The 19,683-nt window shown below is 36.7% G+C and overlaps 1 protein-coding gene across 1 annotated transcript; it reads left to right on the top strand.

The window, feature by feature from the left end:
• The first annotated feature begins 378 nt into the window (after positions 1-378).
• Positions 379-19,301, top strand: LOC110068225 (terminal nucleotidyltransferase 4B-like). The gene is made up of 11 exons (XM_020775607.2): positions 379-809; positions 896-1,019; positions 1,150-1,196; positions 1,589-1,709; positions 4,151-4,246; positions 6,028-6,168; positions 6,814-6,960; positions 7,910-7,982; positions 11,190-11,304; positions 14,102-14,864; positions 15,865-19,301. Exons 1-11 carry the CDS (start codon positions 502-504, stop codon positions 16,111-16,113), a joined length of 2,184 nt encoding a protein of 727 aa, XP_020631266.2. The 5' UTR covers positions 379-501; the 3' UTR covers positions 16,114-19,301.
• Positions 19,302-19,683: the final 382 nt, after the last annotated feature.

Below are 19,683 nucleotides of genomic sequence, written 5' to 3'. Positions count from 1 at the left end.
TGACTCTTGTTGACGGGCAAGTTTATAACAATTTATAAATGTGAAAAGACTGGGTCATGCTGACGATGTTCTATATAATATATTTTCCGGCGCAGAACAATTCATAGGGAGTGAGTGGGATGGTTGACATCTTTTCTGATAAGCGTGACAGCGAGTGAGAATCTTTAGAAATTAATTTCAATCCTGGTTTCCGTTCAAAACTTTTTAATCAGCTATTTAAGTAAATAGGTTAGTCAAGTTGTTGAGGAAAGGCTTATAAAGGTAATACTGAAATTGTTAATTCATACTAATTTTCTACGGTAGCACGCTGATTTTATTCCAAGGAAGTACGCGGGCTCAGCATGACTGAACGGCTGATTGGTCGAAATAATGACATGTGCATAATTATTACAAAACCGTACTTGCCTTGACTACTGGTGGGAGGAAGGAAGCGAAGACGGCTGAAGTGAATACTACCTGTAAAAGAATTGGAAGAAAAAGCCAGCGTTTTTCAAGGAATCAATGTTTTGTTCACTGATGATGGATCCCAGAATTGGCTGGATTCAACCAGAGCAAAAGGGTCCAGCTTGTGATAAATGGAGCAACGTGTTGGAGGATGTCACCTCACCAACGGCGAATTTGGTCGAAAATCTTCGTGGAGGGGAATTCATCCCTTTAAATCGCAAAAATACTTTAAACGAAGTAGTGGAGAGTACCGTACTGAATAACATGATAAATTCGGATAAGAATCATGCCAGTAAGAAGAAAAGGTTTGAGAATCAAACCCCATGGCGGTCCAAGGATAAAAGCTACCCAGACGGGCCAGTTGGGTAAGTTTAGTGAGAGTATTGATTATTGTGGAAACGCGACAACCCTCAAGCGTTAAAGCTAATCGCTTCTTCTTTCGTTTGTTAAGGCTTCACGAGGAAATATTGGACTTCTACAATTTTATGAAACCACGAACGGCTGAACATGCTATGCGACAAGAAGTGATAGCGAGGGTTCAAGAAGTCATTTTACGACTCTGGCCTACAGCTGAAGTACGTACGAGGAGAAACTATACCAAGGGCTTTTTCTTTGAATTCTTATAATAGTTCAAAAGAAATTATTTAAACATAAGCTGAAGAGTCAAGAAAGTAACGACTTATTATTCCTTGTATTACATTTCAGGTGGAAGTGTACGGAAGCTTTCGGACGGGGCTCTATCTACCAACCAGGTGAGAGTAGTCGAGTTCTCTTGCGAAGACAGACCAAGTCGTTTGTATGCATTGACAAAAGGTGTTTGATTGTATTTGTGCCGTTAGTGTTTCGTACTTTATTTTATTTCGCTTGGCTGGATCTTGTTGTCGTTGGGTTAACAATCTAACGCAAACGATTTGTGGTGTTTTATGGGCTAAAAGTATTTAAAACAAAAGTTGAACATGTACTTTTCACTTCAATGAATCGTTTTGTGGTGATCAAAATAACGAATAAGGGTGTACACATAATGCAACCCGAGACCGAGGGAGCAGTCGTTCTATTTTGAACGTAAGCACCCTCGAATAGTCTTTGTGTCACACTATTCAATGGCACCTTGTTTTTGTTCATTGAATTTCATTTCTGCCCTCAGCGACATAGATATTGTAGTGTTTGGAAACTGGGAGAGACCACCATTATGGACGCTGGAACAAGCGCTCACTGCAAACAAGATCGCAGAAGTCTCCTCGATCAAGGTCTTGGACAAAGCATCGGTAAGAAAAAAATGACTTGAGTCTTTATTTTATATTCATCTCAGGCTGTTGTGTGTTCTTGTATGCGATTAGAATACGTTAATCTTCTAAAATGTACTTTGGTAAAAAGCTTCATGTTTGTCTTTTAAAATTCTCTACATCCTCTCTCTTCACTGCACTAAGAGGCAGACGTTTTAAAGCTTTTTACTGCTTATTTCACAGCGGACAGCTGTTTGCATTTAACGGGTAGCGTGACAGAGATAATTTTCTTAATAAAGATGTGAAATAGAGGAAGTGTTAGCACTCAAAACAGTCATAAAACTGTGGACATTGGGCGCGAAAATACTTGTCGAATGATTGCTTTATTGATAGCTACACACTAACTCATTCTCGGTATGCTAATTTATTGCGGGTTCGTCCCTCAGCGAAATTTGAATATATTTTTGTCGCTGTATTTGTCAGACGATGTGCCCTTTGGCATTTCTCAGAAACTAAAACTATAATAGGTTTTGACTGCAAAATGTCTGATTGCTTTTCATTTCCTGTCTCCTTAAAAGAGGAATAACTGTCTATGAGAAGAGAAGGAATACTAGACTGCGTTTAATGTTAGCTGCATAGCTTCCATCATATGCGTAAGCAAACAAATACAAGACGCAATAATTTGTTTTTAAATCCTGAATACGTCTTTTGGTTTAAGTGGACTGTATTCACATCTCAAGGTAGGTGTTGGTTTGTTTGAATGTCTTGTGATCAAGTCATGTTAATGTGACAAGCATGAAAATAATGTAAAGGAGCCTAATAAAAACTTCCCATAGCCAGGTTATAAGACTGTTGTAATGAGAGCCAAACGTAGGTCATGTTTAACATAACAAAACCTACAAAGTGGAGGATAAAAGCCACCAAACCTTCAAATGGCATTTAAATTTCATTTTCAAGTGTTTCTCGTGGAGTTTCAATAATCTTGAGGAGGCAAAGGAACACAGTGACAACTTTTTTGGAATGAGACTATTCCAGTTGCAGTCATGTTTCAAAAAGTGTTTGTTGAACCATTAACTGTTATTGTTAAACCTCCCAACTCAAATACGTTTTCTGATTGGAGGAGAACGTGTCATGGGTCAAAACTCACTAACTTCCTAGGGCAAACAAAACTCACTAACTCCCTAGGGAAGCAACAACTTGAACTTTCAACTTGCATGTGATCAGGACGTGCTCTTTGAAACCACAGCAAATCTGTGAACCAGCTGGCATCAAGTAAACAGTTTCTTCGCAGTTTTTTCTATTTTTGAGTTGGGAGGTATAACAAAACACTAAATGACTGGCCCCAAGGGAAACAGTGAGTTTTGTTTCCCTTTGACCTCAATGTTCCCCCTAGCCTCGCCTCGTGGAACATTGAGGGTCTTGGGAAACAAAACTCACTATTTCGCTTGGGGCCAGTCATCAAGGTCAAGAAAATTCTTTGCCATCATTGGGATTTGAACACACCACCTCTGGATTAGACCATTGTTGATATGTTGACCTAACTACGAGGGCAGGTGGGAGCAGATCATCAGTAAGCTACTCTCTATTTGAAATTGCACCCTTTATTGTATGACTGGAAAATTACTTCAGTGTTACTGGTTGAGAGTAGGTTATTTTATCTCTAATTATTAGTTTGCACTGCAGTGAAAGTGAATGTTATTGTACTTAATTTTCTTAGTCACAAATAGTAAATGAGTACCCGTATCAAAGCTTGGGCAATGAAGGATGGGTTTCAGATTTACACTACTCATGATAACTTATGTAATTTTGAGAGAATTGTCCAATATCACTCATAACTTGTAAATGCTGAAAATTTCATCCATATGATTACCTCTGCTAATGTCTACCTTGCCATGAATCACCTCTGTATTGACCCACGACCTGCTACCTCTGCTGACCTCGCAGTCCAGTTGGTAGAGTAATGATGATTTAATCCACAAGTCATTGGTTCAAATCCCACCAAGGTCAAATATTTTTTTTTACTTCCTTTGGTACTCCACATGACCTTTTTAAGGCTAATGCTTTATTACTCTATTATCTATTTCCCACCTTCTAATATCCATGCAATGTAGCTCAGATTTGCTTTCACAATAAATATTGTACTCTTACTATATGACGGTTTTCCTGTACTTCTCCTCCCAGCATTTTGGTGCACTTCCTACTGTCACCAATAAAATATGAAGGCGTACCCCAATTCTATTTTGATAGAAAATATACTTATACATTGGATAACATTAACCCCTAATTTCAAATTAATGGTGTTCAAAAGATATAAATTGTTTTGTTCCAGTGGAAAATTCATTCTTTGTAAAAAGCACCAACTGTGGTACCGGTAGCTATGGTTATTTTCTTCATTACTAAAATGTTGAAGTTTTAGTATTCACTATTGTTGTTATGAAACACCTGCACTTAAAAGACATTTGTCGTGTTTTCCCTTTACACAGGTTCCAATAATAAAACTCACAGACCAAAAAACTAACATCAAAGTGGATATCAGCTTTAATGTTCCAGCGGGCTTAAAAGCTGCAGAATTTGTCAAGGTAATAGTCTATTCAGATGCTTTCCTGGTATGTATTTAAAGCATGTCGATGATTTACTTGTGCATATATGCTACCAGATAGTAGGTACAGGTGTGAATAAACTTGTGTGAATAATTTTATCATGTTTAGGAACAATAAATTTCAGTTGATGTAAATTTATGCAAATGTGTGACATAGTGTTGTGGTTTGCCCTTAGTGATTAGCATTGCCATTATTTCTTAAAAGAAAAAAAGACATTAGTCATACAGTTGAAATTCGTTAGTTTGGCATAAAATAGTAGCTTTTATTACACAATCTTTATTGCTCTATTTTTTTATCATCACCTTTCCATAATTATTGTGGAACAGTATTGTCTGACATAAACAGAATTTTCAATATTTATTTTAAGTTAAGTGGCTGAGGTGTTATAATATTCATAGATCGTATACCAGTGTTGTTTCTTTGTTGAAAAATGATAAGCGGCGTTACTTAATCTGTTACCTGTAACCTACATGTACATTCTAATTTTTAATCACAAATTAAACATAGTCATGGAACTTACTGTACCGCTTGCAAAGGAAAGAGTGCTCAACTTATTTTGACATCTCTAAGTTAGATAATCAGACAATCATTTTTGATTTGCATGAGAGTCCATATTAAAACTTGGGCACAAATAGTCAAACTGCTATTTTTAAGAGGAAAACCTTTGCTACTTTTTGTTTTAACTGTTACTGAATTGTGAGTTAGGGCAGCATACAGTGTTGCAGTTCAGTTTTTCTTTGTTTTGGGGGGAAAGAGATTTCATTTACATGTTCCTTTGTCTCATATTCATTGCGGCAATAGGAAACAAAGGAAAAAAATTAAACTGAAAGATCTCTTCCAAAGCAATTTAAACCTTGACATACACTCCATAAGTCTGAGGAATTGGACAATTTGGTAGAAACTTTAGAATTCACTTTCCATGACTTAAATTGTTATTTGCAACAGTGGGCAAAATGAAAAATATATTTAATTATATTGTTTGTCCTTATTTCAAATGTCAGGCAACTAAACCTATGAAGTTGGTTGCCCTGGTGAGTCCTTGGTAGTCAGAAATAAAATATATTCGTTGGACTGGAATAGTTACTTAGACATAATATTTCAAATAAAAAAATAAGGTAGTTGTATTTGTGAATTACTTGGAAATAAACTCTAACATCAAAGTAGTTACAGTCTAACTCAGAAAACCGTGAACATTTAAAATATATCTGGAATGTTTATTGTGTTATAAGCAATCATGAGCGACGTCAGTCATGGAAAAAAAATTTAGATTTTTCATTTTTTGTATGTATATTTCCGAGTCTGAAACTTTGTCTTTGTGTCCTCTGTTTTCATAGGTAAATTATACATCTTATGTACAGTTATCAAAGACAGGGACACAGGCAATTTGATTAATATTCAATTAACTTTATGTCATCACAAGCAATAAGCACATCACAAACAATCAACAACAGAACAGTCATAAAAGTCAGGTGTTGTTTTTGATTAATTTGTTTTCTGTGTTTGGTCAGATTGTCTCCCCCAGGCTCTTAGTTTTGATAAATAACTGTTGCCCAGTATTGAACCTTTTTGTTTTTTTTAGAGCAACTGCTAATTTTGATAATTATTGTTTGTTTTGAGTTGTTTTATTTATTGAGGAAACTAATCTGTGTTAACAGGAGCAGTATGATTGGTTCTCTGGGTATCTAAATTTTCCATAAGGTCTGTTGGGATGGTCAATCCAGCAACACTATAGATATGGTTTGTTTTTTTTCATTTTTCAGGACCAAATAGAACTTTTCCCTTGCTTGCCTCCTCTGGTGTTAGTTTTGAAACAGTTGCTCCTGACGCGAGAACTTAACGAAGTGTTCACTGGTGGTATTAGTTCATACAGCCTTATCCTGATGGCCATCAGCTTTCTACAGGTGTGGTTAATCATTATCTACTATCTCCCCACAGTAACAGTACTTTGTCAAGCAGAAATGTTGTGAGGAAAAAAAATTGTTAACTTGGAGATATTATTGATAAACTACCAAACTCCTGTTGCTTCCTTACAGAAAAAATCACGTTGTTCAGTCTTTATACATGTAGCTTACCTTACCTTTCTGGTATGCTTTTGTGTTGCTTTAGTGGCATATCAGGCAATTTTGGTCAAGTGTGGCTATTTTTGACTTGAGGGCATTTCACTAAAGTAAGAACAATGCACTTAAGACTAGTTTGATCAGCGGCTTATCAGGTGGCAATTAGGTTTGTATTGTATCTAAATTTGGCCGTAAATCCAGCCTTACCAGGTCAGAGACTTGATGCCACTTGATATCAAAACCTGATTGGCTAGATGCAATCTTGGGTGTAGCAATTCTCATTACTATCCAGCCATGTTTCTACATGGCATGTCATGCCAGTGGTGCTTTTGTACATTTTTAGTCACAACACATGAAGATTGTATGGATTATATCCAGTTGACTTGTACGACATGATGAATTTAGGGGCAAGACTGTGAATTGTATCAGATCCAAACATTAGCAAGCTGTGTTAAGAGTTATTTGAACATCTTTTTTGATTTTCTACAGCATCACCCTCGGAATGAGGGTAGAACAATGAAACACAACCTGGGGGTTCTTCTCATTGAGTTTTTTGAACTCTATGGGCGTAACTTTAACTACACAAATGTTGGCATCCGAGTAAAAGGTGGTGGGACATACTTCAGTAAGCAAGAGGTGGGTTCCAACTATTTATAGAGAGCATTTTGAATAAGAGCAGTTTTCATTTGAGTGTGAAAAAGTTATTGGTTTTGTACAAGTTTACTATGGGAGGGAGGCGCGGTGGGAGGCGCGGTGGCCTCATGGTTAGTGCGCTCGTCTCTGGATCGAGCAGTCCGGGTTCGAGCCCTGGCCGGGGACATTGTGTTGTGTTCTTGGGCAAGACACTTTACTTTCGCAGTGCCTCTCTCCACCCAGGTGTATAAATGGGTACCGGCAAACTCAATGCTGGGGGTAACCCTGCGATGGACTAGCATCCCATCCAGGGGGGAGTAAAAATACTCCTAGTCGCTTCATGCTACAGAAACCGGGATAAGCTCCGGCCTGATGGGCCACTTGGCTCGCATGCAGACTTTACCTTTACCTTACCTTACCTTACAAGTTTACTATATGTACACTACATTATTGGCTTAGAAAACTCACGTCACTTTTTCATCCAATCAGAAGTAAAACCAAAACCAGTTATGACACATTTGTATACATTTTCCCACACATTGCCTCAGCTACATATAATTCAAGTGTTGATTCATTCACTGTATTGTCTGTGTCCTTTGTGATTGGCTAGAGTGATTACTTTGGTTTTGGTTTTACAACACTCAATTGAAAACTGCTCTATACCAAAATTTGATTCTGGTGAGTTAGCCTGTCAATTCACAGGGTTGTGTTACCAGTCTCTTTGAGAACTGTGTGATTTCTCTGAGAACTAACGTGTTTTGTGTGTTTCTTGCTGCTCTAAACGGAAGGAAGTTTTAGTATCAATGAAAAAGTAGTTGACACAGCAATATGAGAAACCTTCTATGTAAGTCTTTGTTCTTGCTGAAAATATATTAAGTATTGGGTCTTTTGTCTTGCTAGTTATACTTACCATTGATCTAGTCATTATGTTCAATGTCTATGTGCTCTTTAGGTCTTGCTTAGTATGGGTGATGTCTTCAGTCCATCATGTGCTCTGTTGTGCATTGAAGATCCCTTCACTCCAGGTACAGAGTAATCCTTCTTAACATGTTACGAATAGAACATTCTCTTCTCATTATACCAAGTTACACACTGAAATGTTTGCTCTTTAAAAGTTTTGGTAGTTCAAGTCTGCATAAGAACCGAGTGGCCTATCAGGCCAGATGTTATCCTGGTTTCTGTAGCATGAAGCGACTAGGAGTATTTCTACTCCCCTCTGAATGGCCAATCTATGAAAACATGGCTGAACAACATGTATCATTTTTCCAATGTCCGTTTAATACAGGTTTTTAACAATAGAAGGGACCATAAAAGTTAAATTTTGAGATGTCTGTGTCTGCTTAATAGAGGTGTCCGTTGAATTCAGGCCTTTTTTACAGTAAATCTGGGGGGAGAAAAAGGGGACTTGTGCTGCAGTCCGCTTAATAGAAGGTGTCCCCTTAATATGGGGTCCGCTTAATGCAGGTTTGACTGTATTTGTTTTATAATAATATTGATCAAACTATTTTATATAGATTATAGTTAAACAGAGTATACATAAGGGTCACATGACCAAACTAACAAAACAAAATAATTTTTATACATAATACATGCGACTATTTGAACGAAGTCACTTGGAAAATAGTTAACCATTCAGAACCTTACTTGAGAACAAAGGATAGCGATCTTTTTCTAGAAATACGGTATTCCATACATGTAGTTCTTCTACGTTTGCAGGAATGGTATTTGACCCTTTCAAGGCCTTTTTTTAATAAGGAATATTACTATGACTCTTTTACAACAAATACTGAGGGAACCTGTTTTCAGCAGACACCCTGTATTAAAGTGCCACTAACCCCAAAACATTTTTTTCCTTTAATAAAATCTACTAGTTTCCCTGATTACTTCAGTGAAAAATTATCCCGATTGATAAAATCCCTGCATTTCTACAAGCGTTTAAACATGTAATTTCTATGTTCACGACGACGCAAAGCGGGATCTGGGTCAAGCTACTAGTGACATCACTTCGGGAACCGGGCTAAAACACTCAAGAGACTTTTGACTGAGCTTCGAGGGCAGTCAGAACATTTTCGGGGTATTTGTGATTCATATTTTATCAAAACTGGACAAGAACTTTAAGTGAAAGAACTGTATCATCTAGCATTACAATTCGGAGTCTAGCTACGATTTGGACGGCTGTGAAGTACATATTTTTTTTCCATTTCGAAGTGCGGGTCGCTAGTCGAGATCGCCGCGTTGTATAATTATATTAAGGCCGGGATCGACAATTTGCCAGTCCATTTGGGTTATAGAGGTACAAACAATGACTGAAGAGTTAGCTTACAGCTCTTAAAGGGTTATAGAGATGCCAATGAACACGAAGAGTTGGTAATTTGACTTTACGGAACGTGCAAATTTCGGAGTGACAAAACACTTTTACATTCAAATATTAATTTCCCCTGAAATACAAGTTAAAATGTGATGCAGTCATAATCCACTCCTGCCTACTTCTCCAGATCACTGATTGAAAATAGTTTTAACATAAGAGATAAGCAGAGATATCAGCAAACAATATTCAAGGGTGAGGTAACTTTTCGCTTCGTTATTGTCGCCCGACCGTAGAATATGCACATTCAATTACTGTGTACGAACACGAGCTACACAAATTTGCATATTCCGAACTAGTGAAATCATGGAAAATCCTTCGACAAGATCTTGAAAAGAGATTCAGTATACTTTCAGTTCAATGAATACATTTCTACTTCACTGTTATTTAGAATGAAATGTCCATTTTACGCACGCTAATAACCTGGGAGTCCTCGACTTATTAGTTTGCGTTTCGGTTGACTGATAAGCGCATTCTCTTTTCAGCACAACAATCTCCATCGGTAGCTATAGGGTCGAATCTCAATCGTTTGTTTCACTTTCCTCATATATTTATAAATGCTTGATCCATTCTAAGTTTGTAATTTAGATGTATTTTGTTCCTCGAAGATGAAACTCCAAGAGTAAAACAATTTTGTATTCGGAATGGCCATTGAGAAACACAGCCAGATTACAGGCGACCTCCGGCGTGCATGTGTTTTTATTAAAATCACAAGTACATAGCTAGTTCACCAGTTTGAAGCCTCAACAATCTTCTTCGCGTCGTTGTAGAACGTAGGTTTAGTTTACTATTCATTTAGACAAGTCAAGTCTCTATTTCAAAACGCGATGTGTTTAATTTACCGTGTAATTTCGTCACCTATAGTTTCATCTGGGACTCACATCGGAGGATCATTTGCGCTCGAAATAGTCAGATGGCTCCCAGCTTATCCCAAATTCGTGTCTTATGCAGTACCTAGACAATTTTAAGCGTTCCACAAGAGATAGAGAAGAATATACAGGCCATGAAAATCTCTAGGTTTTTACAGTAGCGGCGAACCCGAGTTCGAAGAAATCTTCAACGGCTCCCCGGCGTTAGCTTTGCACAGATCAGCCCACTTCTTTGGTCTTTTTCTCGTTTCTGGCAGAGTTTCATCGAGATAGAGGTATTGAATGAAGAGGAATACTCTATTCTACGCATCCTGTATTGCTACAGCCTCCAACAACATATCTTCCTTGCATTCTGCAACGATTTTGACACACACTATCGCATGTTCCCATACATTCTTCTCAGAAACAAAATATTCTTATTCCCGAAGTGACGTCAAAGGCCAGCTCGTCCCATTCTCCGCTATTCCTCAGTCATGAACATGGAAAAGGGCAAATTTGCAAACTTTGAAAATTCATAGGAAATTAACGAAAATAGCTAAAACGATAATTTTTTCGCAGTGGTGATCAGGAGAAAAAGGAAATTTATATTAGCGAAAAAAATTTTTGGGGTTAGTGGCACTTTAAGTGGAGGGTCCCAAGGGTGTCCACTTTATACATGTTTGACTGTAAATACAATGATATAGTTTCTGAGAGTAATCCTACAATACCCAACATTCCTTTAAATGGCATTTGACACAATGTATAATTCATTTTCTGTATTAAGCAGACATAAGAGTATAAACTCTACATAAAGGGTTTTCTGCTGTGCGTGGTTCTGTTTAAAGTAGAATTCATTCAAAAAGCAAATACACCCTGTCAGCTTTCCAATGCCTGCAGAGGTACAAAATAATTGATATAAATTAATGTTATGCCAGTCATTACTTGGATTTGCTAAGGTTGTTTCAGTTGCCAACAGTAATTTTATGAAATTCATGTATCTTTTTGTGTTCTTGTGGCAGGTAACTACATAGGTAAGAGTTCCTATAAATTTATGGATGTCAAACAAGCATTTGAATTTGCCTATCAAACCTTGAGCAAAGCTGTTTTGAAGGATTTTTCTAATACCCATGACAGGTAAGAAAGTGAAAACCATGGCAAGAGTTAAACGCATATGTAGAGACTGAGATTTATTGAGAAGTTTATATGAAGCTAGCGGAGAACTAACAAGTTTTTCTTAGTTAATGTTTTCCATTCTATTAACCCCTTAACTGGCAGTTTGCCACTTCAGAAACAAGAAGGAAACTGGAGCAGGTCTCATCTTGCAGTGGCTTGTGAGACCTTTACCTGGGACAAAACAAAAGACAAGAAGCTATTAAGTTCCCAGTAATGATCCCACAAGCGACTGATTTCTTCTTGTTTCTAAAGTGGCAAATTGCATATCTGTAATAGGACCTGCAGTTAGCTCTTATTAACCGAGCAGGAGGTCTGTATGGGAGAATCTTGACCAAGATTGTGTCTGTAACCACGACCGAGGTCAAGATTCTCCCATACAGACCAACTAAGTTCAGTAAAGTTACTTCCCACCTTCAAGAGTGAAAAAAATCATTTTTTCTTTTATTTGCCTAAATTGAAGTTTATCATTTTATCTAACATTTACAGAAAAAAAAACTTAAAAATCTCAAAAATCGCTGACGTTATTCAACAAAATTTGTTTTCCAATAAAAGTTAATGAATAATGAAGGTGTCAAAATCTCATAAGTAGGTGACGTCTCGGAGGAAATTTCGCGGGAAGCGGGTTCTTATTTCATGTGATTTGCATATTTTCTTTGTGCATTGCGCATTCAAGTTTCATGGAGAAATCTAAAACAGAAAGAAGTCCTTGGGTAAAATCAATGAAAAAACCAGGGCCAAAGAAGAGAAAAAGGAAAGGTTTTGGGGAAGAAAGGAAAAAAAAGCCTCGCAGAAAGCAACAAAGGCTCTTGGTTTGGCCAAGCACCTTTGTCGCCTTTGTGCTTTCCTTTGACTTCAAATAATTTATAAATCAACAAAACACAACCTACCCCAAAGACCTCATTTCGGATATTAGAGCAGCCCGAATGTTCTCGCTCGATTCAATTGATTCTTCTTCGGTTGATGCATTTTGTTTCTTGACGCGGGATTTCACCTTGCCTTTGGCAACTTTACCCATTACCAGGATTGCTTTTCTTTCGTCTTGCCGGTCAAAAGATCGAAAACGTGACTGTAATGCAACACTTTTCCCGAGAAATTCTAACCCATTGTAGTTGACACCAGGAGGTCCTGTTACGCCATTGGCTTGCAGTTTCAAGAGGTGACATAATCTCCTGGGGTGGCGCGAGTTGTTTACAAACCTTTTTGAGCGAAAATCTCGCGTTTGATTTCTCGTAGAATGTGTCGACTTTGAGCGAATTAATAGGGTATGTAGATTTCACGGATTTTTGTAAAATTTGGCCAAAGCATTCCACAGATAATAACAAACAAAACAGTGTCAGGAAATTATCATATTTGAAATCTTTTTTCCCGTGACAACAATTTACGTAACGCGTCTCGTATGTTTTTAGCTTCTTCAACTTTGGACTAGGATATCTTGTTAACCAATCAGAATATCGAAAAAGCCTGACACTGTTTTGTTGATTGATGCCAGTTGAATAAGACTGTGCAGCCATTTTGCTCGTGCCGCGGCATTTGATACCCGATTAACTCACAAGAACAACTCTCGGTCGTTTCATGGTTTACTGGCTGCTGACACTTCCCAAAAGAAAAAGTCACTTAAATTATATTTTTCTCAAAAACTACATTTATTAAGCTTTCTAGTGATATATAGTTTGTTTAGGTTTTATTGAAACTGGTGCATGTACAAATTTTTTCCTGAAGGGCACCCGCAAAGGTGGGAAGTAACCTTAATAAGATGTTTGTTATATGGCAAACAGGAAAAATTTAATTCGTTTAATGTAACTGGTTTGTAGTTAACTGACATTTTGCTTGTGAACAGCGATGAGCTGAACTTAATTCTGCCAAAGTTTGCTCATCGTCTTTACTTTTTTTCTCATCAGGCTTTTTGGTACTTCAATAAATAAATATTCTTAGAACAAAATAGTCAATATTTTTGCATTTTAGTTTGCAATTTTTTCACCGCAAAACATTACTGGTCTAGATCCCAGTCGAGATGGGAAAATCTAGACTGCTTTTAATATAGATTTCAGCCAATCAAATTTGTGAATTTGGTAGTTACCAGTCCTTGTGAGACACAGCCATATAATAAGTAGTAATTACTAACCAGGATGGCCTAGGGCTGAGTATGGTTAGGGGTTGTTTTGGTTTTGTATGTGAGCAGACTGAGACCTCTCCATGTGACCTTAGTTCACCATGAGTTAAAATCACCTCTTTGCTAGAAAGATTTTGGGAGGTTGGGAACTTTCCTTCCTCAAATTTTTATTTCACAGAATGTAAACAGATGAATGCTTGGAGGAAAAAAAATCAATAACAGAGGCATCACACTGGAAATCACAAAACAAAATACATTTGGATAGTGAGAAAGGGCTAATACAACAGAATATGGAAAAGGAAACTTGTATTTGATCATTTCTTTGAGTTTTACAGAAGATTGTCTGAACAACAGAAATTGTTTCGTTTGTTTGCATTCAACCTTTTGAAACCTAAATAATGACTGACGTAAGTTGAGTTATAAGCATAGCACATGTAATCTGGTTTTGGTTCAAAGTGTACTGCATATAGCGTGGGGAATGTCATGTTTTTTGTAACACGGGATCTGTTTTGGTTCAAAAAGACATCCCAGTTTTAAGCTTGCTAGAGCTTTCTGTATTACTCTTATGGGTATTTTGGTTGCCTTTTACCTTTAGTGTCTATAATTGGACCTCTTCTGACTGTTTAACTGATGCTCTTTGTTTGACAGAAATCTAGAGAAGAGTGAAGAGGAAACAGGTGATTACCTCAGCCGGATTGTGCGCTTGACAGATAACGTAGTTGAATATCGTGATTGGGTAGCCAGTGTGTGGTCAGCATACAGTGCTCCATTAATAACTCAAGTTAGCCAGTCAGCTCCAACATATGCTAGTATAGCAAACAGACACATTCAACCTGGTGTTTTTAAGACTCAAGGAGTAGCATCACAAGATGTCTGCAACAAAAGTGCCACATGGCCTCTAGGAAGATCACAATCACATGTTGAAACATATGTCTCGGTAAACAACATGATTTCAGAGAAAGAGCGAGAGCCATTGGTCAGACATCCAAGTGCTGACAGCCTTTATGCTCTTGCTGGGGGAATTGAAATGAAACTGAACACAAACTCGGTGTGGACAGCAACCTCTGTTCGGAAACTAGCAGATTCACTTGCCCAGGACAACATAGCAAAGAAAAAGATGACTAGCAAAACAAAAACTCTTAACAGTGCAGGTAATGTTAAATCTTCTTCAACTCCAAAACCTTCAGCTGAGAACTCTGGTGGCACAAGTTCTTCATCACCAGTTACCTCTTATTCAGGGGTGATAAAACAGTCGTTGATTTCTTCATCAAAACAAACCCTGGTGACAACAACAAAGACCTCAGTACTTGACTTTTCATCAAAGTCTAAAACTGTGTCAGTTTTGGGACCGACAAGTAGTGGTGTGCAAAAAAAGGCTGATGAACATAAGACCTCGACAACAAATAACAATGTAAGTTGCAACAGAAAATCTTTAAGGTTGCAAAATGTGTAAGTGATTGATCATTAAGAATAGATTTCATATTTCAACAAGATACCATAAAAACCCAAGGATAAGCCCCCCTTGTACCCAATTTCTTTGTTCCCCTTGACTAGTGGTAGGGAAATGAGTAACCCTGGAAAGATCTGAGTTAAAGTCTGAAAATACCAGACTTCTGGTTAAATCACTACTTTGATAATGTTGGCCATACAGTTTTAGCTTGACAAAATAATGTAGCGACTCTGTGTAAGTGGGAACCCTCCTGGTGATGCCATGAACACTTCATCTTTCTCAAGTAATTATATGTTGGGGAGTAATAATCAGAGAGTGTTTTGCTAGATTTCCAAACACAGAGAAGGTAGTTGAAAATATGATGTACAGCATAGAATTTTCATGACCTTAAAGGTGTTTGGAGATGGGGTGAAACACTGTCTTGAGTGTTTGATGCATCTTCCTAATTGAAACTAGAGGAGAAAACAGAGGAATTAAATTGTCAAAAAGTGTGCTAATGAAGATCAGGTATCGAAACACTCTCACACTAAAGCCTTATGATTTCTTTCATGTAGACTTAATGATTTATTAACGAGTTTGAGAATTCCATTTCCATGAGTGGAATAAGAATTATCATTCTGAAGTAACAATTCTAGCAGCACTGAGAAGTGCTTATGTTGTGACTGAATGAAGTACAACAGGAGCTAGAGAACATCACAACTGTTTCTGAACAAATCTCATTAAAACTATTATTCAGCATTCAGCCAATCCAGGATAACAATTTTTCAACAAAGTATTTTCACTCATTGATAGGTGTTTGACAATATCAGATTCCACTTTGGAATACAATTTTCCAGAATACTGTTTTTATCCATTTGCTGTTGATGACAAAGTTAAAAAAGAAATATTCTTATTTCTCAACTTGACAATCTCAAGGTTTAAATATGTTTAATTTCCATGTTTACTTTTTGTTGGAATTTAGAATACGGTGGTTGCTAGTTCACCAAAGTTGGATTTGATGACTTCTAGCCACCTGAGCAAAGACAATGGCATAGGAAAACAAAGCTCTTCTCCTGCAGCTGTTTTGATCCATAAAAAGAACAATAACAACAGCAATCAAAACAACAACAACAACAACAACTGCAAAAGTCACACAAACAGCAGATCAAAGAGTCCTGCCAAACAGAAACATGGAAAATCACCAAAGAGCAAAAAGGGTAGGAGCTCATGACAAAGTTGAAAAGACTGCAGAGGTTTGGAGAACCATGATTCGCTTTTTCTCTTCCAGGAATACTACACTCTAAATTGTCATATGATATTTCAAACATGCATTTACATCATGAAAAATATTACTATAGTCTTTTAGGGGGCATTGAAACAGGAATCAATTCAAGAAAAATTTAAATTATAGTTTTCAAAAGAAAAAAAAGCAGTATGTACCATAGTATTTTTTAATGAACAAGAAAATGATGTACAATTTCTATTAGATGGAAATTTCTCCTCCATTTTGCCATTCTCCTTTCTTGTAAGGCATTTGACAATTTGTGTTTCAAGAGTTAAGAAATAATTAATTTAAAAATTTAATCTTTCACCTTTTTGAGAAAAAGCTTTGTATCCACAGGAGGATAGTTGTATTTAAGCATGCAAACCATTGTAAAATAATTGTAAATTAATTAATTGTAATACTGTGTAGTTAGTACATTGTATGGTTTACACACTGATTAGACCTTAAGTGTGATCATATTCTGCTCTTTGTTTAGTATTTAAACATCAGAGAGTCAATTATTTTGTTGTTTGTTAACATTATACTGACAATAGCAGTGTAAACAATGTATATTTGTGTTATAATTTTCAAAGTGCTAGTGACTGTCTTGTGTTTTTTGCTTAAGGTACATGCTAATATGTGTTTGATGAAAATAAGTATTGACAGTATTTATTTGAAATATTTACTAGGCTTCATTTTACTATCATCTTTTATCTTTCTTTGGGTTTGTTGGTAATTTTATTTCACACAGGTGGTGGAAAATAATAGCCTTAATCTTTTTATTGCCATGAAAGTCTGTCTTTTCTATTTAAGTTGACTGTCGTTTTGGTTGAAATAGCAGATGGCTTAATTGATGGTAAAAAAAAAAAAATTAAAAAACAAAATTTGAAATTGTAACGGGGGCTATGCATGAAGGCTTTCCTTGTGCTATGTAGAATTTATTAAAGTGTTTTTACTGTCATAGCAAAGTTAAAATAAACACCTTGTATGAGAAATCTCAAGAAACATTTTTTTACAAAACTGGAACAGGAAGCTTTTCGTGTCTTCTTGGAGAAGAAGAAGGAGAATTTATAAGAATTAAGTGTTTCAAAAAAAGAACAAAATAACAAACTGAACCGATTTCTAATAAATATGTTACGTCTTTAAATATGCACCTTTGAATGTTATGTCATAGAATTATCTATTTTGCATTCCAGTATATAATGTTTTCACTTGAGGGTATATATTTGTCAAACATTATGCAAAGTGTTATTTATGAAATTTAATTCATTTTTAAAATAAATGTAGAATGGGTCGTTGCTGCTGTAGGGTGACTTATAGTTTCTGAACTTGTTAAAATGAGGAAAGCCTTGATTGCAGATTGTTATATATTTTCTGGAAAAGATGAGAAATCAAGCGTCACGACCAGATTCAACTCTGTATCACAGAGAATAAGTTTGTATTATAGACTTAGTTTTGTTTTATTTTGTTTTTCAGTTTCATTTGAATCCAGGAGGGGTTTTGTTTGATTTTGTGTTTTCTTATAGTAAAACACATTCATATCTCTTTCTTGTTTTTTCTTCTTTTCATTCAAAAAAAAAAAACTACTCGGCAGTACTGTACGTAGTGTTTCAAACCTTTTTTTTTTCTCAACATAAGCTTGTGGATGTGACCGACAGTTTGTTGGGCTGGCCTTTTTGAAATCACTCTCCCAGTCAAAAACAGTGAAATGAATATTTCTTACAATAATATATTTGATGGCAAATGTTTGCAAAATTTACACGAGGACATCCCATGAGCCATAGGTCATGGGAGCAAAAAAATTAAAAGGATGGAGTTACAATTTTGTTTACATCATACTGAGTTTGTTAGATCTTGTTCCAATTCTCATGTCGGTGTGACAAATATGTGTTCATACGCATTGTAGGCTTTTAGTAGAAGTTTTGTTCCGTGGGAATTTACAGTGTAAAGGGTTGAATATTGCAATTTAACAGTATGGATTTCCTGTAACCTTAATATCACTATTAAGACAGTAGTTCTTGGTGTTAATTAAAACCAGGCAGGTCAAAATCAAGAAAGGAAGTTTTAGCAAGTCCTTTTAGTACCATGCAACCTCAATCCAGTGAACTGTGAATGTTTGAGAAGCCAAAGCCATTACTTTCGTTAACCACTGCTCAAATAATTATAAAATGTTCATTGTGTTTCTGAAAGACCAGTTCATGACTATATCAGTGGCCGGTTCCACAGGTCAGTCATCCATTTTTCTGTCTTGTATGTCTGTTCCTTTTAACCAGATGTTCATCAAATTGGGGTTTCACTGTAGTACCTAAAGAGTCGGAGTCTCCCGTACTTAATTTATTATCTGCACATGTTAAATGTGCCAGGATGGCTTTTATGGTCATGTACGTTGCACAAGGTGTCACTAGTCAAGAGAAGCTTGCCCTTACCATAAATTTTCACCGACAGTGGCAGACTCAATTGAGTAATTCTTTTGTCATTTAGCCAAAGAAAGTCAAGTGATCAAGTTGATTTTCTTGAGAGTGATTATGGAGTCGAAACGCAATGAAAAACAGGAGCCTATCTTGACTTGAGGACCCTGCTAGCAACGTAGTTGACCACATGGGGCTAGACTGAATAGAAAGGAAATGCTTGAATTTGTTTTATCAAAGCATAAGTTTTTCTCGTATTAAGTTGTTGTATTCAGAATTCAGTTTAATTTCAATTACTGAACTGGTTTCAGCGGTAGTCCAGTTTATACTTAGCTTCTCGAGCCTGCTTTAAATATTACCTTTAGCCAATAACAGAAGGTAGCTGAGAAGGATGTCTATTAAATGTTTTAAGGCTGACTTTAGGAGTGAAATAGAATTGGTTGATTGGTGACTAGCTCCCAGCGAAATGCACCCATCAACAATATTTAAAGACTTTAAATTAAATTTAACATGCGTTGAATAAGTAAAAGTAATATGTTTGTACATTATTGTAAGTCGTTAAACTGATTTTATGTATATAGAAAATTAAGGCTCGAGGAGAGTTTGTGCTATATTTTGAAACGCATGAAAGTATCTGAATTGCATACTACGTTCTCAGAAAATATTAGATTTTTTATACTGACGTTATGTAAAATTACAAAAGTCTTCCAAAAAAATTAATAAAGTTGTGTCAGATCACAAATAAAAGTCCTGGTTTTAATGAAAGTCTAACTTGACCCCGGCCTCGAGGCCCGAAATAGCCCCTCTTTGTCCTCAACTCGTACCCAGAGCGTTCTCGTGCATAAGCGTCGTTGCATGGCAGGAAACAAAGTGCGGGGCTTGATGACGGGCAGCGAGACTCACTTTCGTCCTCAAAATCGTCTATCCCTGCTTAGCCGGTAGGGCCTTTGGCCGAGGAAAAGGCTGTTCTGGAGGCGTGATTTGATTGGATAGATGCTTGAAATAAGATTGTCACCTATTCGCCGCTAGTTCCTTCCTAAAATATCCACTTGTTGATCCCCAACTTAAACAGTTTGATTACACTACCTACAGACCTTCAAAGATTTTAACAAATGTTACTATATGGCTT

The sequence above is a fragment of the Orbicella faveolata genome, unplaced genomic scaffold (genome assembly GCF_042242905.1).
Source record: "Orbicella faveolata isolate gen_17 unplaced genomic scaffold, um_ofav_v1 contig_3, whole genome shotgun sequence".
NCBI classification, from domain to species: Eukaryota; Metazoa; Cnidaria; class Anthozoa; order Scleractinia; family Merulinidae; genus Orbicella; species Orbicella faveolata.
This window is presented reverse-complemented; position numbering and strand designations above follow the sequence as displayed.